We start from the raw sequence: 27,668 nt of genomic DNA on the forward strand, positions 1-27,668 counted from the left end.
TTTGAAACCATACTGGTTAGAAATGTCTTTCAAATGCTCTAAATTTTCCTCTGGAAGTCCCCCTCATTAGACAAACAGTGTTAATACATTGATGGCCTTCCCTATAATACAGATAAGGTAATAGAAAGGTCTCTGTAATCTTTTCTCCTTGGGCTTTTTCTCCTTGTTTTTTTCTTCCAAGGTCTTTTCTCCTTCTCTTTGCTTCTCAAAAAGCAAAAATGCTAAAATCACCTCCTGTATAGGCCACTCCATAATACAGCCAAAGTCCTTAGCCAATGTAGTCTGTATCTTCCCTGTGAAATCAGACAGTAATGAACAGACTTTTCATCAGATCCGTCTTGTCCATAAACCACCACTGAGGGTGAAAGCTGAGCTTTGAGTGGCATCAGGTGCTCCTGCGAGCTGCAGATCATCCCACACCAGGCAAAAGTAGAGACCCACTTTTTCAACTCCCAACAAATTAGGGTAATGGAAAATTGCAGTTTAAATTCACTCTGTTCCACACTGACTCTTTTCTGAAAGCTCCTCACACGAGATAACAGTGTGGTCCTAGAGCAAGGACTGACTTTTGTGGCTCTGGAGGCCAGATCGGTGTTTTTTAAGATCTCGTCACCTCCCCTAGCCCACCCCCAGCAGCTGGAGAGACAAAAGGTGGTGGGAACGCTTGCTCAGGCCTGCACTGCTGGTTGAAAGCAGGCAGCATTTGGTCATCTAGGCTGTCTTTTTGGGGGGCAGATCAGAAGAAACAGAAAAAAGCACCCAGCAAGCCACCAGCTGGACCAAGGTGCCTTAGAGGGTTTTCAGAGACTGACTGCTCACCGAAAATACAGAGCATTTCTACAGATGAGTAACTAAGACCAAGATCCCAGCTATAGCCCTGTTGCCTGATCAGTGCAGCAGGGATCACCCCATCACGGGAGCTAGGTGATACAAAAGCTTGGCTGTAAAGCGCTCTGCCTGCCAGCTGATGGAGGCAATAGGTGCCTCCTCTTGAAAGTATTATGTAGCGAGACACGCAGTTTATAGATACAGAACGTTTAGACTCTCTCATTAGCCTGACAATAAACGTCCAGCATTTAAACACATCACTGAAGTTAAAGATCATTTGCGATGCATTAACATTCACTTCCTTCTGTGTTCTGCACATTTTACAGTGAACATGCAAGCTTACCCTTGACATAAAATTAATCTTTGTGCATTTCAAAGAAAGACACCCATTAAGGTGAATCATGTGTTAATCATTATTACAGATCTGAACAAAATACACCATATATTTTCCATCAGCAGTCATGAGTGTTTACTTACCGATGCTACTGGTAAAAAACGAGCTTTCTGTCAAGGCTGTAACACATCGTAATTCACCCTGCACATCGTGTGAACTAATTAACTGTAACATTATGGTCCTGGAAAACACTTGTGGTGCTAGGAAGTGCTGAAGATCTCCAACGTTCCTCATGTATTTTGTTCTTATACATGGAATTTCTGACCTCATAATTGCCAAATTTTCTCCTTAAGGCATTTTATTGCAAGAATTTTTTATAGAAGCTCACAGCAACTGCAACCAACAACATCTAAAGCAATAGGGAGGGACCACTCTCATAACCGGTCTACTAACCTCTGGTCCCAGAGCACAGTAACACTGCTCCACGCTGCTTTAGTGAACCCACTTCTGTCTTTCAGATATTACCAAAAGGAAAAGGATGGCCAGGATGCTGATCTGTAGCTATTCTGTGCTTTGTTTAGAGCCATCTCCCTCTCTTTTCTATGCCTTTGCGGACAAGGGCCACATCCACGGGCCTCGCTGCGCTGCAGAGACACGTGAGCTATACAGCTGCAGTGGAGCTACGACCTATGCACACAAGCTGTCCAAACCTGACATTGCTCCATACGGTTTGTTGCAGAGAGTTTGCTGTGCTTAAATGCTCCGCATGCTGCAGGATCACCTCCTATCTCTTAGGATGCTACGAATCATAGTAAGGCGTTTGCAGGCTTGTGAGCGACTGCCTGGCACTGGCAGGTTCCTCTGAAGCATCCTCAGTTGCCAGCTTGACAAGGGGATGCTTGGCAAGAGAACAAGGCAGGGGTAACAAAGAGGTACACAACCACGGACATCGCTGGAAGAAGTTAACTGCCTTTTAGTTTGGGATCACTAACAGAAAAAGACCCCAAAGTTGCTTAAACTGTGATGATGGGCACAACTGGGCAACAGGCTGCAGTAGCACAGCTGTATGGGAAACACAGAGACAAAACACATTATCTACAAATCATGTAACAAATACTCTTTCATTTTTGCAGAACGTACACATTAACAGTGTTGATCTAAGCCTGTACCCTATAAACATGTTACACCACACATGTTCCTATAGTAAAGCAGCTACGTAGTCTTAAGTCGTCTTTAACACCTGACTGAAATCCCAGCACAAATCCCAAAGCACTTAAAACATGACCGGAAACAAGCGATTAACTTGTTTTTAGCAAACATTAAATCATCCTCAGAATGAGCCGTTACTCAGTGGAGCGGATGGGCCATCAGTATAAATGTGAGGATTTCAGCACAACTCCCCACCTCGGCCTCGCAGATCCCCGCTGCCCCACCAACACCCCGCCTCGGCGCACAGCATCAGCAGAATGAGGGGCACGGCGCTGGCGCTGGCCTTGCTCGCTCTCCTGGTTGCAGTATGCGAAGGAAGGGGTGAAGGAAACACCGTGAAGCTCTGCGGGAGAGACTTCGTCAGAGCCATCATCTTCACCTGTGGCAGCTCTCGGTGGAAAAGGCATTTGACTGATTATCACTACCTGTTTGGTAAGTGCTAATTAATGCATTAGAGGCTTATCACCCCCTGCAAGGTGCACTTAGCTCCGAGGAGATTGGGAAGAACTGAATCACCTGCAGGCTATACTTCAGGGCAGAGCTGTGCCCTCGGCTCCTCCGGCTCCCCTGAACAGCTGCCTCTCACGCAGGAACAGCATGGGCTTTGCTTTGAGACAGCAAGCGAGGTGGTGCAACTTCACCTTTTTTTGTTTCCTTGCAGCTTGCTTGGCTTAGCTTAGTGTGCTGTTTTGCTAAATAAAAAACATTTAGATCAAGATTTTCCAAGTCAACCAGAGGAACCACGAGTTTAAGCCCAAGGCTATCACTGAAAATCTCAATGCCATAACATTTCAAATGTCAGAGACAAGCTTTGCTGCAGTCAATACAAGTTTTTTACCGTTGTCTTCAGTAGGATGCACCGCTTTCCCCACTAAAAACCAGAAACTTTATTACAACTTAAGAATATTATAATTGAAGTATGTTGAATATCTGCTCTGCAATTTAAGAATCTTCACATGGTGTTGTATGTATTTATTAGCACATTTTTAGACAGTTGGAAAATTACATGCACTGCTAGAAATTTGTACTCCGATAGACTAAAATAACTAGAAAAAAGAAATGAGGCAGATGACAGGAACAGAGGCTTTCCACACTCTCCATGCAGTAACATCTGCCTTTTTTGAAAATTCAATTGTAGCAACAGCTTTAAACAAACATAAAGAGCGATGCCACCTGCAGCACCCTCCCTCCCCCCGAGAGTCTGTTGAAGAAGAAACCCCCACTGCTAAATGAAGCGAGATAACTACTGTACCTTTATAAACTCCACATGGCAGTGCCTGATGGTACTGTGGTATTTAAAATGCACATGAATCACAAGCGTAATTTAAGTGGGAACATCCAGGAACTTTGGAATTGTGGGGTATCTGATGCCTTCACGTACTATCTGCATTTCAGGAAACCCACAAGCAGTTCCAGGTTAACATGCTGGTCAAGTGCCGCTGACACATCAAATCACGGTTTTACCCTTCGAAGCAAATGTATCATTGTAAGACTGATAAGGTAACGATTCCTACAAAGAACGCTCTTCAATATAAATCCATAAATTACTGGGGTTTTAACATGTTAATCACAAAATGTGTACCTCGCGTATCTATTTTAATACTGCCCTGGCGACAAGTCAGTAATCTGGTGCATCTCGGTTGTTCACATCAGAAACACGGAAGAGAATACTTTCAGCTCCCGGGCTGTAGGCTGCTCTGTCTTTCTGGTAAAGATAAGTATTATAACTACTCATGATTCCATGACTTCTCATTTTTAGCTTCTGATTTTTATGCGACAGAGAGTGAAAATCCCCTGCCTTTCTCACAAGAGAACGACGGTTATGCCGACTCCTCCAAGTACACAGACCAGAGGCTGGAGACTGATGGCGAAGAAATCCACAACGCCAAGCCTGAGACAGAGCGAGACTTGCAAGGCACCAGGAAAATGTCTCTGCTAAAAAAGCGCGAAGCAGCCAAGTTGCTTACCACATCCTGCTGCAGCATCGGCTGCAGTGAGAGAGATATCAGTTCCCTGTGCTAAAATGCAGCAGGTGCTGACAAGGTTCAATGTCACAGCATTCATGGATTAAAATAATCATAACATAAACCACAATTATTTCAGTTGTATTCTTTAATTGTAGCTTTATTCTGTGGACTACACTAGGGAGTAAATGTTGTAGTGTAAACCAGCAAACGGCTGCAACGACAGTTCAGGCTGGGCTGTCTGGATTCCACAAAGCGTTTACAGTGGTTTGAACTTTTAGTCATGAGTACAAGTATTTCTTCCCACCTAGCTACTGTTCTAGTTTCAGCTTTGCACATTAAATGTCATAAAATAAGCAATTTATTATACGCTTCTCTTACAAAAATCCAATAGCAGGTTTCAGCTGTGAAATACGGGTAGCAAAAAATCTGCAGTATCAGAATCAAACCAACACGGTGTGGATAGCTCTGTGCAGCATGCCACGCCGCGTGAGGCCCCCGAGTCAGACCCCACTGCAGCAGGGGAACGGCTGCAGCAGGGCGGACTTGGGATCAGTCAGCACTAGCCCCCAAACTGGGCAGGCAAAAGCCATGCTTTATATCCTATTCCAGCTGCTTCCAGTAACATCTACATGAAGTCCTACCTAGTGGACAGTTAATTTGCACCCAGGGAGATTGGAAATACACTTCTGAGCTCAGAGGGCTGAACTTCCCCTCTTATCTATAGGCAGGTATCAGCTGAGCACCCCAGTTCAACCTTTTTTTGCTAGATTCAAGCACCTTTAACAGAAGGGCCTAGACATGTTAGATCCACGTACTCTGAACATGATATAATTTGAAGATATTTTTCACTTGATTTCAAGCACTATGGAACTGAGCTAGTCTTCTCCAAGGAGAACCATCTCCCAGCCACCTTCTCTGCACTCAGGGGTTTTCTCGGGGCTCAGGGGCAGCCAGGCCAGCCCCCAGTGAGCAAAGCTCCTGACTCTCTCGGTCTCTGCTGCCCTCCCACCACAGAGCCCACCCAGGGCATCCCTGGGCCCAGCAGGAAGGTTTGGAGGGATCCCTCCATCCCCCCAGCAGGGCAGGGTAACTTGCAGCACGGAGCTACTGCGGCTCGACAGGAGACAGCATCTGCAATACAGCGCGTGCACGGGGCTAGGGCCATGGGGCCAGGCACGCGCTCAGCTGCCCGCAAATGCCATTTAATGGGGATAGTTTTAAAATGCTTTTGTTTTACTTTCCAAAAATCCCTTGGTGGTTTCCACTTGGGGTCACATAGTGAGGGCAAATTCAGGGAGAAGAAAGTATTACAGGGATACTCAGTTCTGAAAGCAGCTAGAATCAGCAGCAAAACAGCATATGTCACAGAGAATCACTTCCCAGAGAACGCTCCGGGAAATACAATTATTACATTCACTGCTGAAAGGCTTACGGTAACCACATTTCAAAACAGGTGAAAGTTGCCTTGGTCCTTCACAACCGTTTTCAACAGCAGAAACAGGAAGAGTTAGGCTGAATGTTCATTTCTCCTGCTGTTAAACTCAACTACCTCCTTATTCAAAATAGACAGCATAGACATTTGCAAGAGCAAACAGTGAAGCGTTCTTGAACACATATGATGAAAACGTGTCGCTCGCAGGATCCCACAGGCACCTGCTTCCAATTTGCATGCTCTGCTCATTCAGCTGCCCAATATGCGTCACCACAACAATCTTGTACCTTGGTATCATAAGGTCTTTTACCCGAGCTTTAATAATCTGCAAGAGAAAATCACATTTAGACACAACCGGTGAGCTCTCTCTACAGGGGATGCTCAGCGATTTGGTTTTCTGGGACAGACAGGTGCAAGCATTGCAACAATCCTGATAGTCTTTGAACTGCAGCATTTGAAACATCTACTGAAAACTCCCCCATCCCCACGGACAGGTGGCATGTATGCTACTGCAGTCATTTCACAAGAGAACCAACACTTCTATCTGCTAAAACCAGGCACATCTTCCTGCTGGGCTACTGAAATGCAAGCACAGATGTTAAGTAAGGAGTTACTGTACGTGAACACCACATTCTCCTCCATACATATTTATAGTTACCTGCTGACTACAGGGGGGGAAAGGAAGAGCAGGCAGTACTGGTTTTTTTAATGCCAGTGAGCTCTTCTGGGCCAAATAGTCAGGACAGTCTTTCCTCAGCAGCAAGACTGGATTTAACCTACAAGGAGCTTGCACAAGTGTCACTGTGCAGAATTCAGCCGCTACCATAACTAGCCTATTTTAGAAAGGTCTGATATATCCTTAAAACTTATTAATGGTATTTCTGGACAGGACAACCACAGCACGGGAGTTTTACTGAACCGTGTGCTTGGCCAGAGCCAGTGCTGCTCGAACAAACCTCATCAATATAAGCCTGCAGCCTCGGTGCATCCTGACAGTCTCCTCCAGCATTTGTTTTACACTTTATATTTGTGTTTAGGGGCCTCCCCACCCCGACAGCCACCTCCCTGACACCCCGTCGAGGGGCGCGGACAAAATGGCCGCCTCACGGCTGGCGCGCAGCCATACCTCAGCGATGTCCTTCGCCACGTCCCTGCACCGGGCCGGCTCGTAGGGCTGCTCTCTCAGGTAGCTCCCCAGCACATCCTTCAGGATATCATCCACCGCCGCCACCGGGAAGCGCTTGGAAGGACCTGAGGGGACAGAAGGTGAAATTCAAACTCGGGTTTCCGAGGGAAAACCCACCGCGCCGGAAGGCGCTTCGGAGGTCTCCTCGTCCCCCCCGCCCCGAAGCGCCCGGCCCTGGGACCTACCCGAAGGAGGGTCTCTGCCGGCCGCGCCGCCATGCATCCCGGCACCGCTGCCGAAAGGAAGCGGGAAGGATGGCGGCTCAACGCCGCCCCGCGGCCGCCGGGAGCCCGGCTCCCGGCGGCCGCGGGGCGGCGTTGAGCCGCCATCCTTCCCGCCTCCGCGCCTTCCCGCCCAGCTGCCCCCCCCCTCACCGCCGCGCCTCCAAATCCCCACAGCCTCAGCGGATCCTCTTGTGTCCCGCAGTTCCCTCCCCCGCCAAGCCTGTGTGGATCTCTGCGTGTCCCCACAGCCTCCGTGGGTCCCTGCATGCTCCTACAACAGACACCCGTGTGTGTCCCTACGGCCTCCACAGCTCCCCACGCGCCCCTACAGCCCTGACATGGCTTCCATGGGTTCCCCTCAACAGCCGCGGTCCCTCACGTCCCCGCAGTCCCCATGTGTCCCCTCAAGCTCTGCTCGTCCCCACGGTCCTTGTGGACCCCCCACAAGCCGACCCCGACCCGTCCCCAAGCCGGGAAGCTGCGCGTTAGCTTCAGCAGCAGCCATGTTTTGGGCCAAGGACATGGCAGCCCCCGATACCTCTGCCTGGCTCCTTTGGGTGCTCCTGCGCGCGCAAGCGAAGCTCACTCGGAGAAAGCAGCGTTTTTACAGGTTTTTGTTTATTTTCAAGGGTGGGGAAAAAAAAAAATATCACATTTAAATTGCAACTCAATTGGGTATTTAATGTGGTTCTTATGTATTGAATTAACAAACTTTGTTCTGACGTGGGGATTTATTTGTTGCAACGTTATGCATGGTAAATAATTGCATATTCAAGATTTTGTGAAATGGGTGACGGGGAGAATGAAGGAGAGACATTTATAAAAAACATTATTTACAAAAAATGATATCCACATAGTCGTATTCTAATCTATAAGGCAAGTAACATTTAAAATATGTTGTTTCATGATTATCTTCAACAAGTCAATACAACACATTCATATTACCAGTGGTCAAATACAAAGCTTTGCTGCAATAGTCTGTGTGCAACAAACCTGTACGTCTTTTACAGTTTTTTTCTCTGAGAACAGTAGGTAAGCAGCAAAGTTTTCATCACAGACTAAGCAGTACCTAGGCCATCGTAGACTAAAGGTATAATATATCTCATTGCACGTTTAGGCAAAAAAGGCCAGCCATTAATTAACTTATTTAACTTAAATCTTAAAAATAGACCTGTGTATCTTAATCCACAAATATTTATAAACATTTTATACACGAGGGAGTTCATAAAATGATACAGGGTGATACCCGGGGAAATCCAATTCACTTCTGGGGCTTCCTCTGGATTCAGAGGTGTCATGGCGAGGTTGTCCTGCACCCTGTGCCCTCCACCCACCAGCCCGTGGCCGCGGGACCGGAGCTTCGAACCGCAACCTGACTCGATTCCTCTCTCAGACCACGACTAACGCTTCCGTACGGTTTATGCCGTCAAAGCAACCGGGTGATCTCATCAACCTCGGAGCGTTTTGGAGTGGAAAACCCCTCCGGTGTGGATTACGAATCTGACAGCAGGACGGCATGTCCGCCGTGATTCGCCCTCTGTCCAGAAAGGGAGAGATTTCGAACGGAGGAATAAGATATTCTGAACACCTCGCTAAAACCTGGCATGTTTTGTCACATACTGCTTGGCCTGTAGTGAAGTCCTGCTTATGCACAAACCTTTGAAGAGCATCGCCACCCTAACGCTTGTGATTTTAGGAACAATTGTCAGCAGCGTTATCTGCAGGCCCTCCTAAAGTGATAGGGGAGGTCACGCAGGAGGTGGGGGGTATTTCTGCAGATCTTTTTTCTAGCCTTGTAGTGAAATGAGAATTAAAATACTGATGATCATAAAATCTCCCCGGCTCTGCAAGAATTACTTTCCTTGGGAAATCGTAACAAACAAAAGAAAAGAATAATTCTGGCTATGAAATGAATTCTTTGAGACAGTAATTCCTTACCGGGAAAGTACAATGTGATGATGTTACGTATTTTGGTCACGGTAAGCTTCAAAATTGAGTTTTTTAACCAAGACATTTTCATATAAAACCAACAAAGGGTAGGGAAAAAAAGCACTCCATATTCAGTGTATTCAAGTGGCTTTCTCAGGTAGGTGTTGGGTATTTGGGAACAGACCTGTGGGCTGTATTTCCAAAAAACCAGATAAAACAGAGCAGGATTCCTCTGTGATGCAGAACTGCACCAGGTGCCCGGTGGGCACAGGAACCGCACCACTGCCAAGGGAGACGTGGAACTGAAGGAGAGGTCCAAGAAGGGCTGAACATTTTTAGTAAAAGATGTTTGACTCTCTCTTAGGTTGTTTAAAAATATGACACCTTTTCATTGCAGTTCAGCCCTTTAAAAATGCTTCTGCTGCAAGAAAGTGAAGTGGAAACTCTTTACGTGATGCTCGTGCTGCAGGAATCTCTGCAGCTGCGGTTTGACAGAGCGCCATTGCCGGCTGCTTAGAATCATCCAGCATTAGGTAAACGAAGACAAGTATGACTTGTGGTGGTATGGGCAGCATGGCAAGGTCCTGGCAGGGACCTCAGTGGGAGAATAATCACCCGTGCGAGAGCTGACCAATTTTTACGACTGGCCACTAAACAATTACCCTGGGTCTCTGTGATCACGTTAAAAGGAGAAGGCAGATGGCTCTCACCTGCAGGTGTGTGTGGCTTCAAAATGATAAGTTTAAGCAGCATCTTTCTCTGGTGTTTCCCATACAGCCCAAACCCTGGGCACTGCTGAGAGAGATACCCTGGCAGCATCCCGCAGCAAGGGTATGATGGTGCCTGCAGCCTGCCTGGAAAACTGCCTTCCCTCCCCATCCCCTCCCTGCCTGGCCAAAACAGGATGTCACTTTAACATAAACTTTTTTTTTCCCCCACCTATGTTTTAAAAAACCTCTAACAGATAAATCCTGAAAGGGCATACTGAAGGCAAAATTAGTTTAACTGAAGTAGCAAATAACAGCATTAAGACCTTTAAGTCCAGCCTGCGTCGGGAGGAGTGCGCAGTTGTGTAACTTCCTCGGTACAAGATTGCGCTTCTGTGGTAAAGCTTTTACGAGTGAAGCCACACATGTACGCACTGAAAACTCACACCAGCTGGGCAGGAACACAGTTTAATAGACAGTGGCCTTACAGCAAAAATAAGAACCAGCTTTATAGCAGTGGAGTGATATTTAAGAACAAATGCAAACAGCAAATGAAAAGCTTCTTATTTGCTAGTATTTCATACTATTGAGCAATTTCATAGTTATTAAGAAATACTGTTAAAGTAGAAAATTGGTCTGAAACGTCTCCTGTGAGGAGCACCATAAGCTGGCTGAGAATCGTGAATATTTGCAACAAACAGAAGAATAGTTGCAAAAAAAAAAAAAAAAAAAAAAAAAAAGAAAAGACTTCCTGCTCCTAACATCTAAAGACCCAAGTCTGCGGGTGTCCATGGGGAAATCACTCCTGCTCCGTCAGCCAGCACCGTGACCCTGCAGGCATAGGCTGCTGGCGGCTACCGGGGACCCCAGAGGAAAGTCCCTCGGGGTAGAAGTGACTGAGGACACACTCTAAAGGGAAAGGTCCATGCAAGTAACCAAGCTAAAGCCTTTCCGTGCATGCATTATTTGAATGCCTCCTTTATTTATCCTTTTTTTTCTTTTTACTCAGATAGCTAGATCTGAGTGCTGCTGAGTTAAGGGGTGCCAGTGCTGGGCAGTGCTGAGGGCTGAGCCCCCTTTTCAGCCTCAGCCTGACTTGGCAAAAGACCTGCTGGACCACATGCTCAGAAACAGAGCGCTGATGCTTAGCTCTAGAAATGCAGGTGACTCACAGGCAACTGTCTTTTCAGCTCCCTGCGGACATAGCTGCTCTCTGCTAGCAGGCAGGGAGTACCAGACAGATGCATTCCCTGAAGATACGCAGTTTTTCCTGCCTAAAAGCGGAGGTGAAGCCTGCAGAACTTGAGTGCCCTGAATGCAACAGGGTAGCACATTCCCCGTGCCCTCTCCAGAGCCAGGGGCTCTAGCCACTGCTACTGAAGCCAGAATTGGGGATAAAAATCCCTATACATGCCCCTATTTAGTGCTCTAAATTTAAGTCTGATATATCCCAAGCTGCTGCCCATAATCTTTTTTTCTGCTGACACCTTCTCAATGCCAGGCAGAAAGAAGACCAGGCTCCTGCACTTCAGACTTAGAAATGCAACTGGCCTGTTCCCCCTCCCCACGCAGGGTAATGCCGGGGTGCCACGCTCATACAGCATGCGAGAAGACAAATACTCGACAAAATAAGCATCCCCAGGGCACTCTGCCACGCTGCCTCTCTGCTCAGACACCAGCAGGGCAGAAAAACTAAACCATCAATGCGGAGCGGCATCTCCTTGCAAAGGTTGTGCTGAGAGGGAAAGCGGAGACACACAGTTCAAGGCTCCTGAGCAAACGCCTAGTGAACTAAAACACTATGCAAAAAATTGGCAAAAGCAGTATGCAAAAAACCTGTCCCAAACCGCATTGTTTTTGGTCCCAGTGTCGCGGGCTGGGAATAGCTGTTTTGTGTCACCTGCCGGTGGCTGGAAGGGGACCGTGTCCCTGCAGGGCTGCAAGCGTGCCGGCACACCGCACTCGGGTCTGGCAGCCAATTTGCCCCAGAAAGGGTGCAAGACTTTCTCATCTCTTTACCCAGGCCACGGGGGCTGCATCCCAGCACCAGCACGCACCCAGAAAATATGACCTCTGTTTTGTGGGACAGCACAAATGGGACAAGCTTGGGAGCTTTGGGTTATGGGTTTTTTTGTTTAAAAAGCATTTAAAAACCCAATGCTAATGTAAACACCTTGTCTTTCAAATGAAATATAAAGTAAAATATCTATGTTCTGGTAATATTTACATTATAAAATCCTTATTTTCAGGACTATGACATAGATCTCTTTTGGAAGCATGAGTTTATAACAATTGTACACAGCATGAACCAATTATGCAAAAACTGATTCTTAGGTTTTGCCCTATATTCCTATGTCAGAAAGGGGTAGGTTACACAGTTTATACATATTTCCATTTCAGGGGAAAAATTATTAACCGAGTTGAACACTCCATCCAGGAGAACTGGCAAGCGTACTTTCAAAAACTGCAAAGATGTATGAAGTTGCATAACTGAATTGTGCTTTGTCTTCTGTGTTGATACCTTTTGTGAGCATGCACACAACTCAAGCACACTACCATACATATCTCGGTCTGGGAGTCATCTCAGAACTGAAATATCTCCAGATTTTTCCTGTTTTCTTCTAAGAAGGGCACAGGTTTCTGTTTTCTTACGTCACTCCAAACTGCTCTGTGAGCAAGCACTTCCCGACATGCACAGTCTGCTTTCCAACGCAAATGCACAAGCCTAATCCTGGCAACACTTGTGACTGTAAAATTAGCGCTATTTGTCATCTTACGTATTTCTAAAGTCCCCAGCACCCCGTTCAGCGGATGCTCCTATGCTTCCCTGTGCATCTGAACAGCAGCTGCATGTAACTTCCAAAAGATCCCTTCTTTTTTCCTCATATCGCCAAATTCTCCCATTAAAACAAGCTCTCCATCTTGGCAGATGCCACACCATTAATGCCATGAATGCTATCACCATGTTGCCAGCAGTAGGCTGAGACTAACGTCAACTAGGAATCAAGCGCTGCACAGGCGATGCACCGAGAGGAGCAGCATGCACCGCAGGAGCCCGGCTCCGAGCCCGCGTCAGCTTGGGGAAAACACGGGGGGACAATTTTGCACCCTCCAGTTTAGCACTTCTGTGTGTTTTCCCATCTCCACGAGATAGCTGCTCCTGATACCAGCGAGGCAGGCTCCTGCCCGGTGGGTTTTCGGTAGCCCCCCGCACTGCTCCTGCTCCCCTGGCACCGGCACCGTCCCCAGCCGGCTCTGGGTATCCCACCAAGGGTCAGGCTTGGGCTGCATTTGTCTTCCAGTGTTTGTAAATACATGCTTTCCTGCCTAAGTGGTAAAATGGAAAGGTGTGGGAGAGCTGCATGTCTTTAAAGCATTTTCTAAACCCACAGGGCTTTCAAAAACGGGGAAAAACCCCAGAAAAAGCGAGCAAAGGAACGTAGCAATGCAACCGAAAATCTGGAGACTGCTCAGAAAATGCAACCCTGAAAACAGCAATAACATTTCCGGACAGTGCTGTAAGCTCAGATTTACTACCCAGCCTCTTTGCCTGCTGATTTCCTTATCTGCATCTCTGCAAAGTGTAAGGACATGGGGCAAAGAGAAGCGCTCGTCGCCTATGCACGCACTGCTGGGACTCCTGACGGTTAATCTGCGGCTGTAAGAGAACACGGGCATGTTCACGGAGGTTTCTTGCAATGGAAATTTGAAGTAAATACTTTTTGTAGAGGTGACATTTTTCTCTGCTTTTTGCTGGGAGACTGTATTAGGAACCTCCACACTTACAACAATATTTTTCTGGAGTTAAACCAGCTAAACCTGAAGATAGAGCTTGTTATTCATCATGGTGAGACATACTAAGGACTGAAGAAAAAGTAGATCAGCATGTTGGTTCTACTTAACTCTCTTTTTATGAGGCACCCCCTTCATAACAGCTATCAGTATTGTATTTAAATTGTATATATTGACAAAATGTAATCTACCTCTGTAAGCATTGTGCCATTCAACAGTACTACTATTAAATTTATATACCACAGTTTAAATTACATCCATTTCATGAATGGTAAAATGCTAAAACTCAAGTGTCTAACTGCCAAAATACAGCCTTACTGGAATGAGTACAATTTACAAATACAATAATTACATTTTAAAACCATTAACAATGTTACATCTAGAAGTAAATACTGTAGGACTGGTCAAGACGGTGTTTTCCAAGGAAAAAAGTGCTGAAAGTTGTCGACACTTCCAACAGAAATGTCCCGAGTACAGGATTTAGTTCATTTTCCTTAAACTGTAATTAAAACCCGTTCCACACACAGCAGTCCTTGGGTATTTTCCATATTATTTTCCATAGACTTGCATAAGCTTCCATCAGTTATCGGCCAAGTATTTACCTAGAAACGGGATCAGAAATCAGCTGTGGGGAGGGAGCAGCCCCGGTTCCCGGGGGATGGCCGCCCGCCTCTGCCGGCCCCCGCACCCACAGCCACGCTGCTGCCACGCACGAGCGGCACACGGGAAAACATTTGTCTTTCTCTGCAGCAATGGGGCAAAAGGAAAAATAACTTGTCTTTCTCTGCAGCAATGGGGCAAAAGGAAAAATAACTTGTCTTTCTCTGCAGCAATGGGGCAAAAAGAAAAATAACTTGTTTTTCTCTACACCAATGGGGCAAAAGCTCTTCCTGGAGATCCCCAGACCTTGCCTTTCACGCAGGACCCGTGAGCAGAAAGAAGCCCATGAAATTCACGGCTCTCGTAAGCGGCAGCAGGATTTATTTCATGCAAGGGAGCTTTTGCTCTTCTGCCACCGGCCAGCCCCGTCACACCACGCTGCGGTGGGACCTCTGGGCTTGAATGGTTGACAGATATAGAGCAAAACCAGTCCCAGGCACGCCAGCATAGCCGGAGGGGACCGTCAGGGACACTGCCATCCCAAGAGAAGCCGCCAGCAAGGCACCTACCTGCTGCAAACCTCTTCTTGATGAGGGAGAAGCGGTAGCCAGCGCCGACGAGCTCGATGTCGCAGCTGGACAGCGTGCTCCCCTCGCTGGTGAACTGCACAGCCAGGGGGGCCGGGGTGCTTGGCCCCTCTGAGAGCTGGAATCGGGCCAGCAGAGACCCCACACCTGCGATTTAAAAGTCACGCACGAGACCCTTACCAGCACGGAGAGGCACGCTGCTCATCCCGGGGCCAAATTTGCTAGCAAAGGCAATGAGATGCCCAAAGCGCTGCAAGTGAAGCCCATTCCCATGGTTGTACCCGAGCCAGCAGCATCCCCTGGGGGGGGGTGGGGGGGGGGCAGAGGCAAACCCCCTCGTCCTCCCAGCAGATTTTTACTTTTCAGACACCCCAGCGATATGAAGCAGCTGAGCCGCAGGTGTGACACATAGAGAAGCGACCCGCGGGAGGCTGCAGTCCCCCCGATGGGGATGCAACCCGGGGCCTCAGCCTTCGAATGCAGAGGGTCAACGGAGCAAAGGATGTGGCAAACAACCGCATCCAAACCCAGTGTGTTCATTCCGAGATGCCAAAGCGGTTGGCAAAACAGTACGAGTGGCACGTAGCCCTGCTTTTCAAAGCTCTTTGCTCCTAGCTTTAAATAGCATCCTCCCCCGGCAAGCGCCAGCAGGAATCTGCGTGTCTGCACTTGTGCGCAGGCACGATAAACGGGTCAGTGTCTGATTTAAGTATTCAGAGTTAATAACATGCACATTTGCAGGATTACCTCCATTTTCTGACTTCTGAGAGATATCAGGGATCTTCCACAATATCCTTTGCTGTTCGGCATTCCTAAAAACACATGAAGAAGAGCATTTCTGTAGGAAACAAGAAGTTACGAAGGAGACATCTGAATTTTGCTAAAGACTGTGGTGGGCTGAGGGAGCAGCTCCAGTGCCACCCTCCAGAGCTGCAATTCTTGGAGCTTGGATTTGAGTTTGGCTTTGACCCGAGCAGAAAAACGCTGCTCTTGCATTGCAGGTGAGCAACGGGCGAGCGACAGCGGGGCCGTGCCGTGCCCTGCTTCCCCGCTGCAAACGTGCACGCCTGTGCCTATGGCAGCGATGGCCATGCATCCCTCTGAGCCCTGGATAAAAGTAGCCAAAACACGGAATAAGGGTTGTTATTCTGCTGCCTGCACACATGCCTTTAGCTCTGACCCACTTGTTTGTGGGAATGGCAAGAAAAAAAAATCAGCAGGGTTGCATGCTTCCTCCTGCAAGAGGAGGACAGGTTTGGGTCCCCAGCTTGCCTCCAGCTCCTGCCCGCAGACACCTCTGACAAAGGCAGGGACGGCAAACGAGCTCTTTCTCAGGTGAGCAATTCCTACCAGACAGCAGGAGGAAGCACAGCTTGAAGTTTGGTTACTCCTCCGTCGACAGGGACGAGGAACTGGACGTTGTTTAGAGCTACCGGTGTGGTCATTGCCTCTGTATTGTATTTGTAGTCAATGCGGAGGTCAGTGCTTGCAGGGTCACACCGCCAGCTCACTGCAAGGTTTAATGGAGTAGACTGAATACCCTGGGCAGATACCTTCCAAAATGACAGAAAAAACATTTAGTTTCCATAGGGGTGAAGGGAGAAATCCCATTTTACAGACGCGGTAATTGCATTTGGTTTCAGAGGAGACAATACCTTGTATTCTCATTTGTAAGAAAATTTGTACTGGACTCAAAATCAGGCAATCTAGCGACATACAGAAGGGACTAGCGGGATAGCATGCCCTCAACTCACGTTATCTCCACTCTGCACTAGGGAAATACCATCTTTTATGTCTATAAGTTAAGCGCACGTTTTTGGCAGTTTTATCTTACAAAAAAACCCCTACCTGGTATTTGAGCATATCCACATTGTAATAGGTGGCTTGTGGTTTCTGTTCCGATACCTTCTTTAGGTGAGTCATCAGATTTGGCATGTTGACCCAGAACTCTTTCGTGTTGGCGTCACTCTGCGTGTTGTCACTGCACAGGGGGAGAATTAACCCTTCGTGTAAGTCGCCTCGGTGGAAGAAAGCTTTTCTACAAAGCATGCAGGGCAGCAGCGCCGTCTGCCAGCTGGGACTGCATTTAATCCCGCATTCAGAGAAATATTGCCTCCCTCCCGCGCACCTCTGGCTTGTCCTCAGATACCTCCGGGGAGGCACAGCAGATGCAACCTGTAGGTCAGCTTTTGCAAACAGGAGGTCTAATGAGCAGAGCGAGGCACAAAACAAGCGAACCCCATCAAAGTACTTGCTCCTCTCTGCCGATGCTCTTCTGCCTAGCAAAGGGGCTGTTCTCGGAGGGAGTACTCCGGCAAATATTTAAGGGCTTGAGAGTTTCCTTCCCACAATCAGGGCAGGCTTCCAAGGAAGACACTTTGGGCCATGTATTTTTGCAAAGCACCCTAACTTTCTGGAAATCCACCTTCCTTTGGGATGGTGGCGAGGCAGGGGCTTACCAGCAGAGGAGCTGGGGGTTTGGCAGGACGTGCTCCAGCCTGTTGTAGTTCAGCACGCGGAAGGTGAGCACCGCCGGAGCGGGGTTGTTGGCAAAGTGTCGGGTGATGCCCGCTGGAAACGACAGCACCATCTCCCCCGTGATCTTCACGATACACCTGCAGCGCCGAACACGGAGACCGAGGGGGGAGGAAAGAGGTGGGGGGAGGCTCAAAATGCAGCAGAAGGGGAGGGTTCGTGCCGGGGACGGTGCGGCGGCAGCCCACCGCTTCCCACCCGCCGCGCTGGGGGAACAAACCTCTTGTGGTCCTCAACCAGAGCGAGCTGAAAGAGCAGCAAAGGCTGGCAGCTCGCGAGGGATGGGGATGCCCCAGGAGCATCCCGACCCTGGACCCCTGCCTGGCGCAGTGCGCTGACACCCCAGCACACACGTGTGCTGAGCCCAGAGCACCTCCTTTCCTTCCCTCCCCGTCCCTCGAGATGCCCACCAAAGCCTCGACAGCACCCCACACCTGGCCTGACCCCCGGACCCCCCTCGTATCGACACCCGGACCCCCTCGGTCGGCACCTACTTGTTGGGGTCGGCCCCTTTGAAGTACGCGTTGACGGTTTCCGTGAAGGCGGCGGCGACGGGCAGGGTGTCCTGTGCCCCCATGGTCAGGGGGCTGGGTCCCCGCGATGAGCCTGAAACAGAGCAAAAACCTCCACTTCTTACCTGTAGAGGGAAAAGGCACCGCTCCCCCCCTCCCCAGGCTGGGGCAAGGGGGTGCTCACCAAGAGCCCCAGCTTAGCTTTATGGGCAAATATAAAGAAAAAGTCCCCCAGGCTTTGGATGAGGCTTTAAAAACTGATTACGATTATCTATCCCCCCTCAAAAGCAAGCAAAGAAAATAATGGAGGAGCCCCAGCCACGAGCAGCATGCAGGGCAGCGGCATCCCCCCCGGCACGGCTCCGGTGGGGGGGCTGCCACACGGCAGGCTTTGCATGACAGTTTTTGCGGTAGGTTTCTGGGCCCCAGCAAGAGGGGCTGGGGAGGTTCCTTGTCCCTTGGCCGGAGAGCTCAAGGCTGCCCGTAGGAAAGCGGGATGTCGGCGGTCTCCTCCCTTCCCAAACTCCTGCCTGCGGGGACCCCCGCGATCCCCGGCACGCTCCCCTCTCCTGCCCGGCGTGCCTGGCAAACCCCCCTGCACAGCCTGCAAGGGCAAATCTGCAAACTGTCAGAAATCTGGAACTACGAAGGAGAACGTGGGACTCTGGGTGCAAAAGCTAGAGCAATCGATCTGCGGTTTATTTAGATGATGAAAAACAAGAGGAAGAGTTCGCTTCAGTTGTGCTGCGTGTCCGTGGACGCTAGCCAGGCTCTAAAATAATTCATCACACGCGGGTTTCCCTTTGCTGGCCAGGAATGCCCGTCTCCGAAAAACATTTGAGGATGAAAGCACCACTGCAAGCATACACCAGAAGCCCTGGGCGTGCTGGAAACCCTGACGTGGGGGGCAATGTCCCGCTCCCCAGGCCTGCCACCAGAAGGAGAGCGAGCGGGGGCCGTTGGCACAGCAAAGCTCTCGCCTCTCCCCAGGGGAAAGTGCCAAAAGGTCACCCTGGCGTTAGTGTCTGGTCACCCACCCGACGTACAAGGCGCTGATCCCACGGGCCCCCAAAAAGTCCTCGAGAGGTCACCACCTCTGCCCTGGCACCGCCAGTTCAGCCTTATCTATTTTTCTGCAACGCACCATTTTGAAACCTTTTTTTTTTTTTTTTATATCATAGTCTGTATATCAGGTTAAACACAAGAATTATTTTGCCTCAAACCAGCTACAAAGGAATAGGAAAGGTCTCCGGAGGCTTACCCAGGGACCCTGACACCCCCTTACTCTGTTACCTTCACTTACAGGGTCTGAATCAGGCAGGTGAAACGGGCTATTAATTCAGCCCAGGGTTTTGTTTAGAGCATGCAAGCGTGTGCCAGCTTCAGCCGAAGCTGTACAAGATTAAATGCCGGCCTGGGGAAGGGCAGCACCTCTGCAGGCAGTGGGGCGAGAGAAAAGCAAAGCGACCGAGCGAAATGCAGCGTGTTTCTGGTGAGCTCCTGCTTTTCTGCTTGGACTATCTTAAAAAATAATCCCCTCCCTTCTTTAACTGCTGCTTCCCACCGCTGCCTGTTGCTTTTTGCCTCGCATCTAAGCAATCTGTCTTGGGTTTTGCGTGAGGTACCGTAAGGTCCTGGCTTGCTGCTTCAAATTTTGTGCGAGTAAACGATAGGGTTTGGGTGCAGGAAATCAGGATTTGTAACGTCTCCTGGGGAAAGCACTTCCATTGCTTAAATTACACTCTGAGTTTTGATATGTTAATTGTGAAAAAACGTGGCATTTGCAGATGAGGAGAATTCCTCACGCCTTACAAATGCATCCATGCAGGCAGCGCGTTAACATATCGAACCAAAGTTGCTCTGTCCTAGAGGCATACGTGAGCCTCTCCAGTGCTGGGATTTTCCCTTCAAATGTCTAATGTAGCCTAAAAGGGTGTAAAAAATTAATGCGGCCACACATCTCCTTCTTGGTCGTACATCTTAATAGACTCAGGGGACAAAATGACTTCAGCCGCAGCCTGGAATAACGATGCTCAGTAAGTGCAGTGCGTCCGGCTGTCCCCGGGATGGGCAGACTGAGCATCTCACCCGCACCCAACAGACCCATCGCCACCCAGGCATTAATTATCCTAATGACCCCAGGGAGGCAGCATACGGCTCCCCAAGCCTTGTGCTTCTGAGGACGCGGCCCCGAGCTACGCATCAGGGACTCAGCAAACACCCCGTTAAAGAGCAGACGCTTCATGTCGGCGCCAACCGCGCGTGAAGGCACGGGCAGCTCCCCAAAACCACCGATTGTCGCGGCCACGCTGCAATACCTGGCTATGTGGCAGAGGGGACATGCAGGGCCACGGGGCAGCACCGCAGACTGGTAGGCTAACGTATTTTTCAAGAAATTCTTTCCATAGACACCGCTGGTGCGTTACCAGAGAGCGCAGCGAGCACATCCTTGCTCCCCACACCCAGAGCAACGGCCCCTCAGCACGTCGAATCCAGCCGAATGCGGTGGGATATTCCCATCACATCCACCCAGAAGTACAGACGAGATTCAAAAACATCAGCGCAGACTGGCTCTAGAAGGGTGAAATCTGGAGGTATCACCCAGCAGAGCAACATCAGGCTTTGCTCAGCAGGGAAGGCAAGAGGGTGGTCTTTAGCCATCCAGCAGCAGCAAAGCCCGTGATCCTTGGCAATATAATTATTATTCTTTGGGAGAGAAAAAAACCCCACCTTCCACACATACATGCTCCGACTGCAGCTGGGTTTAGCCTAGACCCTGCACCGGAGCGTGGAACGAGGGGTAGGCGTCTCTCATACCAACCTGCCTTTTCCCTGATTTTCAGTCTCTCCTTTCCTCCACCGTTTCTCTGTACGTATATGAAATGTCTTCATTCCCCAGAATGAAAAATCACACGTGCAAGAATAAAGCGGCTCATCTCGCGTATCTCTATTACCGGGCTCAGATGGCCTTTGAAAATCTGAGTTCATCCGAACAGCAACAGCAACAAAACATCCTCCACGTTTCTCATCTGACTTGGAACAAAAATCATGTGGACATATGTAATTGGCATTCAGGGTTCTCGGTTCCCTCCACTCTTCCCTCATGAACCTATATATTCTTCTCTTAATGGCTTCAGAAACTAAATAACTTTTTAAATAAAAACTTTAATGTAAAAAGAAAAGCATAATCTATTTTAAGCCCTAGAATTCTTTTCCAGAAACTTGAGAGACAAGTCTAGTTACCGTGGCATGCCTCCAACAAAAATCTGGCTTTTCAGCGACTGCTTCAGAAGTCATTTTTAGGAACTTTTCATTTGGCAAAATGACCTGATAAATACTGCAGAAGAAAAAAAATCCACTTTATGGAGATTTGGATCCAGCCACCATAAGCAGCACACCAGGTTATTTGCCTTACTTTTCCCTACACAGAGGTGGAAAATACAGACGTGGAGTAAGGACCGTGATCCTGGTACACAGCTCTGCCCTTGTATCCAAGACAGCATCACCAAAGCTGCACCCCATCTTTTCACACACACACAAACTACCCCACGTTCTGCAAATACACGGATCTTAGCACAAAAAAACCCCTAAATTCAGAAAGAGAAGATTATTTCTCTTCTGGCATTTCACGCCCTGAGTTACAGATGCCAAACTCAGCAGATCTCCTTTTACCTCCCTAGAAATGAGCGTTGGAATTTGGCCTTTTTTTTTTAAGTTAGACACAAAGATGTAGGGATAGATCAGGAAATCCAGCGTGTGGAAGTGAAATAGCTCCTTCCTGGGACATGAGATGAGCCCGGAGGCAGTGCCACGCTCTTCCAGCCCTACCGCTGTGCCGGCCGGCCGGCATGGCCTGGACCTAGACCATTCACACTGCCAGAACAAAGCACAAAAATTCAAATATACCACTCACACCCATTAACATGCAAACGCCCAAGAAAAACCCCGAAAGCTGGAGGTGCTCGCAGTGCTGGTGCTAGACTGAGTGAGGAGGGGAGGAAACACAGAGCGGGGGGGTCAGTGGGGGTGCGCAGTGCCGGGGTGCACGTGCTGAGGAATGGAGAACGCGCGAAGGCGGCTGCTTCGACCCGGCGATCAGCCGGCACAGCCTTCGCCAGCCCCTGCCCCGCCGCGCTCTTCCCGAAGCTCTGGGCAGGCACTTGGCAGCTGGGAAAGGAAACCCAGGAAAGGGTTGAGGTGGTTTTTTTGCTGGAAACAGCAAAATTGCAATGAGGGTCGCGAGTGGGGACCTCGGGGACCGGCAGCTGTGGCCCGTTAAAAGGCAAGAAGGCAGAAAAGAAGAAACCAACCTCCCTGGTCACCACCACCTCCGTCCCTGCCGTCCGCTGCTGCTACGGCATCACGCTCGCCAAAACGGGGTTTGCTCCGTGAACACCAACACCCCGTGCTCGGCGGCCGGGCAGCGCAACCCCGGGCCGCTCGGCTGTTTGCCGGAGGGGACGCGCTTTATGGACGCCAGGCTTTGCGGCGAGCGAGACCCGCGGGAACCGAGCTCCGGCACCCCCCGTGCCAGCAGCATCGCCCAGCTAACCCCAGCCCAGCTCTGCCTGCAAGCACCACAGTGGCTTCAAAGCGCTTCTTTTCGAGGTTTAAAGCACCTATTCCTGCTGCTAGCAAACCTCCCCGCTTTTCTCGTCTTTTCAAGAAAAACATTGGCACGCTGTCGGTGAGATGAGGCTTCCTCCAAAGCCTCGGGGCTCTCCGAGCGGGGCTGGCCGCCCCTGCTCCATCCGAGATGTGATGCTGCTCAGAGAAGCTGCCATCCCCCCCAAAACGAGCTCTCGTCCCCCTGCATCCTCTCATCAACGAGGGACCCCAAAACCCGCATCGCCTCCGACCGGCCGCCCCGGCAGCACAACCTGGTGGCATTTTGGCTATGCTTGCTGGCGGTGCCGGCACGCTCCCGACACCTCGCCGTGGAAAAATCGGATGGGAGGTGGGGAGGGGACCCCGGCTTGGCGGGGAACCCGTCGCCCTTTGGTTTTTAATTAACCGCACTGTGCCGCAGCCCGCTCAGGGGAACGAGCAGCTTGCGAGGGGGAGTAGAAAGAAGCCCTGGTTGACAGAGTCAAGTTCCTTGGCAGTGCAAGCGGATTCGCTCTCTGGTTTTCACCGCAGGCTCGGTACGAGAATATTCTTTTGGGTTTTGGTTTGTTTGAGGGTTGTTTTTGGGTTTTTTTTTAATAAATAAACAGGGAAACAGATCATCGGGACAAATGGCACAAATCAAATCAAAATTATTCTGGTCGAACTTGCGATGTCATCTAAGTAGCCATAGCATTTCGCACGGAAAGCCGGACTGGAGCCTTTGAAGGAAACCCCGGGAGTCAGAGAGCAAGAGGAAGGGGAGCAAGTCGTTACCAGGTATGCTATGCACTACTTACCTTCGAAAGTCAAATAAAACTTTCCTCTGTCAAACCAAACGAGGGAAGGCTGTTCATTCTCTGTATGGCCAGGAGTTGAAGCGGGATGGGAAAGGTTAAGGAGAGGGAGAGAGAAGGACACAGTGTGAGTCACAGAGCAGGTCATTTATCTCGCTACGGGGAGGGGACGAGGCGCTGCAAGCCGTTCACGTGCAAGGAAAGGGGGGGCTTTTAAACTCTGGTTTTGGCTTAGGAAACAGAAAGCAGAAAGCAAAGCTATGGAAGCCCAGATGGAAGAGTATTTTTGCCCGCTTGGTAAGGATTTTGGCGGGGGGCGTGTGTGTCTCTTTTTTTTGCCTGGAGTGGAAGAGGCTTCTTGGCTCATGCAGTCTGTTAGCATATTCTAACTGCGCTGATTTTGGCAAACATGCCTTATCCTCTTCACCTCCGGCGATGTCTCTGCCGTGCTACAACAGCAGCAGCGAGCGTTTCCCCGGCGGGATGCTGCAACCGCATGCTACACCCGTGTGCAAAATAAGTGACAGTGAAACGTAGGTGTTTTCTGTTGCATTTCAGGACATAAACCTTGCAGATAAACAGACACACGCACACAGAGCAGGAGATGCCTAGCTGGGATTTTTTCCTTTCCCATTACGACCACCAGCTCCCTGCACTCACACCGCCTCAAAAGCCACGCTAGACACCAGGTACTGTTGAAATAACTAGGGGTAGGGGGGGGGGGGGAAAGAAAAACCAAACGGCTTTTTGAGCTGTCAAATTAACCTTTTTTGAGTTCAGGAGGTGATAGCCTTTCACCTCACAGTCCTTTTTGTCCCAGAGAAACTGTCATGCAAGGTGCTGTGAGCGGTGGGTGCCGGGGCTCGGGCACTCGGGGTGCCCGCAGCCGCCCGCGCCGAAGCCAGATGTCTCGAAAGCGCCCTGCTAGTACAGTACCTGCAGGCGTTTCACAGCGCCTTTCAAACGCGGGCAGTTTGTCAATAAAAGCATCATCTTCTGATAATATAAGCGGAAGAAACGTAAAAGAAAGGGGGAAAAAAAAAAGAATGAAAAAACGAATCCCAAATGAAATCAAGCAGCGCGCTGTATCAACGAAAAAAGACAGAGAAGGGTTTTAATGAGAAAAATAACGGAAGGGGCGCTGACACAGAAATAACAGCTTCTTTCTTTGCAATAAATTATTCAGACTGCACGTGCAACCACAACGAAAGCAAACCAGAACAGCACAGATAACAAATAAACAACATAACTCTTCCACGTGCTCTCGGACAAACTCTGTCGGACTTTGCCACGGGAAACAAGAGACGGAGACCGTGGTGGAGACGGACCCGGCGGCAAGCCGAGGGCTGCGGGCAGCCCCAGCCAGGTCGGGGTGTCCCAGCCCCGGGCCCGTCCCACGGGACCCCCAGTGGTCCCCGACCCGCTGCCGTGTGCCCACAGACCTGCCCGTCCCTGCCCTGCACGCCTTTCACCTCATCTTTTCCGTGTGACGAGCCCAGGAATTGGAAGCGCTCTCTCTTCTGCTACGGGTTTGCGGACCGGTGCAGCGAGGCGAGCGCCGCGTGGATGCTCGCCCAGCGCCGGTGCCCACCCTCGCCCTGGCCGCCTTGGTGGGAGCAACCGGGAGATGCTTGGGTTTTCCCGGAGCGGCTCCCAAACCCCCTTTGCCCCTGCCTGCCCCTCGTCCGGCTTTTCCCAGGCCAAATCCTGCCAACGCAGCACCCGCCACTTGGTTTGCGTGGAACTGGAAGGGCAAAAGCTGCAATCTGGGGGTGTTCCTCCTGGCTGCCCTCTTCAGTGTCCCCCCTGCCAAGGGGAGAGCCCCGGTTTTGGCTTTTTCAAGGAAGGTCCCTGCGGAGGGGGTGGGAGCCGCTGGGGCCAGCGGGCACAGCTTCTCGCCCCCCCGCAGCCACGTCAGCCCCCGCTGCTCAGGACAGGTAGGTCAGTAAAAATATCAAGCAGCATGTTTTGTTCACAAAAATATATGCGTTAGGGAGAAAAAAAAAAAAAAAAAAATTTAGAATGAGAGCCTAAGGGACCCATTGCCTGCTCAGCCTACAGGACCAGCACACAGCCCCCATTTCATAGTAGTTTCTCCCGGCCTCCTAAAGTCCCCACGACCGTCCCTGTCCTCAACCTGGCTGCTCCCCTCCACCAAAATCGTGTTTACCACTGTGACCCCAGGGACCCCCATGGCCACCGTGCCCACGGGCACCGGCCGGGGCCACCGCCAGCCCCACCGACGGCAGCTTGCTGCCAAAGCTGCGGGACAGCGGGCACAGACAGGACCGACAGCCGACACACCGGGGATGCTCGGGGCTGGCTGGCCCCTTACTCGAGATGCTTTTTTGGGGTTTTTGGGTTGTTTTTTTTTCAGCAGCATGCCGTGACGGTGACCGACAGCCGGCGAACAGGTACAAGCATCTACAACATCTCGAGAGTGAAGCAAACAACAGGATGGAGACGCAGGTCGGAGACTCCAGCAAACCTACGGGGAGGGCTCGGACGGGCACGCGCGGCCACCGGCACCACGGGGATGGCGGCCACCGCGCGGCTCGGGCCAGCCCATCGTCTTCCAGCCATCAGAGATGGCGTTGGGGTGGCGATGCTGCCGCTCCCCGTGGCTCCTAAGGCCACAGCCGGTGGGAAACGCTGCGGCCAGGACCGTTGGCTGAGCACCACGAGCACCAGCCGGGTTTGGTTTTTGGGAGGGTTGGGGTTTCGGCTCCCTCCGCAGAGCCTGTCTGCCAGCCTGCGCCGGCAACGGGCTGCAAAACTCCTTCCCCGCCACACAAACCAGGCGTGCTCGTCACAAAAAAATACAGGGAAAGAAAAAAAAAAAAACACACCAAAAAACAAGAGGGCTGTTCCTGGTAGAAGATGGAGCTGCGGGAAGCAAGGGGTGGCGAGGCTGGCAGCCGGGTGGGACGGCAGGGATGGCGGAGGAGGATGCGCCGGCAGCTGGGATGGAGGGGATGGAGGAGGGTGGGTTGGAAAAGGGGGGGACAGGAGGGGACGAGGGGACAGGGGAACGTGGGGGAGGGCCCAGCCCATGGAGCCTGGGAGCTGCCAGCCAGACTTTATTTGCATTTCTTATCTCAGGCCCCGGCGGGCACCTGGGGGTGTTAGCAAAACCCATGTTTTTCAGGACATTCCTCCAAAAGAAAACTGCAGCGCTTTGCTCCGGTCTAGGACGTGTCAAGCTAACTGTTTGGAAGAGCCTTTTCCAAGACCCCATTCCTTACTACCGCTTCAAGGGAAAGTATGAATTTAATTCGTTCAAAGAGATTTGGTGTTAGTTGTCTCCTGGATCCCAAGGTCTGGCTTCCAGCCCCCCTCCCCTCCAGGTACAAGCATCCCCTGCAAAAAAAGCTTATTTCGACCAAATTTACAGACCACAAGCACGTTTTATATTATATTTCACTTGGCGATAACCTCTACCTTCACCAAACGTTTATTTTTCACAACGTTTGGGGCTGCCGCAAAGAAAGCTTCCCTAGGTGCATCACGTTCGTGATCTGTCACCCCCCCAACCCCCCAAATCCCTTTTTGCATTTAAAAACCTGATGCAAATTAATGAACGTGAACCCAAAGAACAATCTAACAAATTAAAAGGTTTCAAGGAATCTTTTAAGGACATTTAGAGGTAGGAAAGGTGAAAGAACAGCAGTGCTGTATGTTTTTACCAACGGTGGGAGTGGTGGCTGCACTCAGGGAATTGGTGGAAGATATGGAAGAAGTACTTTCAGCACGGGCTAAAGGTGCTATCGGAGGAGGGCTGGATGAGTGAATAGGAGGGCTAAAAGGCCTGGACTGTAGAAAAACATAAAATAACAGAAGGTTAAAGAAAATACGCACAGCAACATTTACATCAAACAAACAGAAGCTTTTGCCTGAAGCCGTAACCCTCTGTACCTCCAGGCCAGCCGGCTCTGCTGGCGTCCCGGGACAGCCCTGCTGGGTTAGTGCAAAACCAAACAACTTTAGATCTTTTCGTGCCAACAGCGTTTGAGTCCGGACCTAGAAAAATGGCAGACGATTCCCACCGTCTCATGAGTCTGGGTTTTTGAAGTCTCCATCCACACAGAGGATGGGAGCTCTGGGGACCACGGGATGGATTTAACGCACCCGGTATTGGGAAGGGAGCGTACCCAAGTACCCAACGCACGCCAGCTCACTCGAGAGCAGCTCCTTGGGTCCTTATGAATCCTTTGGGGATAATTTTTTATCTAGAACACCAATCCAAAAGTTTTCTATGACTTACCTGAAGCAGCCTACGGTGGCGGGGCAGAACCCGGCAGCCCAACTGGTGCGGCACGGCGGTGGGGACCCCCACCAAGAATTCCCGGGCATCCCCCCCATCCCAACCAGACACCCTTCCTGGGACGGCCAGACTCGTACTGCGTTACCCGTGGGTGGCCGGG

The 27,668-nt window shown here is 50.3% G+C and overlaps 3 protein-coding genes across 25 annotated transcripts in view; 1 reads left to right on the plus strand and 2 right to left on the minus strand.

Moving 5' to 3' along the window:
* Positions 1-2,506: 2,506 nt before the first annotated feature.
* INSL5 (insulin like 5) lies at positions 2,507-4,474 on the plus strand. Of its 2 annotated transcripts, none has more exons than XM_049809030.1 (2): positions 2,507-2,803; positions 4,152-4,474. In XM_049809030.1, exons 1-2 carry the CDS (start codon positions 2,629-2,631, stop codon positions 4,391-4,393), a joined length of 417 nt encoding a protein of 138 aa, XP_049664987.1. In that variant the 5' UTR covers positions 2,507-2,628; the 3' UTR covers positions 4,394-4,474. The 2 variants fall into 2 exon arrangements, with proteins under 2 accessions (XP_049664987.1, XP_049664986.1); XM_049809029.1 differs by having other exon boundaries at positions 4,131-4,472.
* A 3-nt stretch (positions 4,475-4,477) lies between these two features.
* Positions 4,478-7,252, minus strand: DYNLT5 (dynein light chain Tctex-type family member 5). The gene is made up of 3 exons (XM_049809031.1): positions 7,142-7,252; positions 6,897-7,021; positions 4,478-6,095 (listed from the first exon to the last, which is right to left on the minus strand). The coding sequence occupies exons 1-3, from the start codon at positions 7,176-7,178 to the stop codon at positions 5,892-5,894; spliced, it is 366 nt and encodes a 121-aa protein (XP_049664988.1). The 5' UTR covers positions 7,179-7,252; the 3' UTR covers positions 4,478-5,891.
* Positions 7,253-7,791: 539 nt separating this feature from the next.
* Positions 7,792-27,668, minus strand: part of SGIP1 (SH3GL interacting endocytic adaptor 1) — a 62,576-nt gene continuing 42,699 nt past the window's right edge. For 9 of the 22 annotated variants that reach the window (XM_049807508.1, XM_049807504.1, XM_049807503.1 and 6 more), the window contains 10 exons: positions 26,931-27,057; positions 24,181-24,240; positions 23,248-23,307; positions 17,825-17,936; positions 17,255-17,410; positions 16,644-16,776; positions 16,146-16,348; positions 15,543-15,607; positions 14,778-14,942; positions 7,792-14,210 (listed from right to left, as the gene is read on the minus strand). In XM_049807508.1, coding sequence (XP_049663465.1) covers positions 14,188-14,210; positions 14,778-14,942; positions 15,543-15,607; positions 16,146-16,348; positions 16,644-16,776; positions 17,255-17,410; positions 17,825-17,936; positions 23,248-23,307; positions 24,181-24,240; positions 26,931-27,057 — 1,104 coding nt within the window. In that variant the 3' untranslated portion in view covers positions 7,792-14,187. The other 13 variants (XM_049807511.1, XM_049807514.1, XM_049807500.1 and 10 more) reach the window with 7 other exon arrangements.

The sequence above is a fragment of the Accipiter gentilis genome, chromosome 8, assembly GCF_929443795.1.
Source record: "Accipiter gentilis chromosome 8, bAccGen1.1, whole genome shotgun sequence".
In the NCBI taxonomy this organism is placed as follows: Eukaryota; Metazoa; Chordata; class Aves; order Accipitriformes; family Accipitridae; genus Astur; species Astur gentilis.

Coding starts and splice junctions, on each gene's coding strand:
- INSL5 (XM_049809029.1), top strand. CDS start 2,629: ATGAGGGGCACGGCGCTGGCGCTGGCCTTGCTCGCTCTCCTGGTTGCA. Junction 2,804..4,130: donor TGATTATCACTACCTGTTTG/GTAAGTGCTAAT, acceptor TCTCATTTTTAG/CTTCTGATTTTTATGCGACA.
- DYNLT5 (XM_049809031.1), bottom strand. CDS start 7,178: ATGCATGGCGGCGCGGCCGGCAGAGACCCTCCTTCGG. Junction 7,022..7,141: donor CGGCAGAGACCCTCCTTCGG/GTAGGTCCCAGG, acceptor CTGTCCCCTCAG/GTCCTTCCAAGCGCTTCCCG. Junction 6,096..6,896: donor TGGCGAAGGACATCGCTGAG/GTATGGCTGCGC, acceptor TTTCTCTTGCAG/ATTATTAAAGCTCGGGTAAA.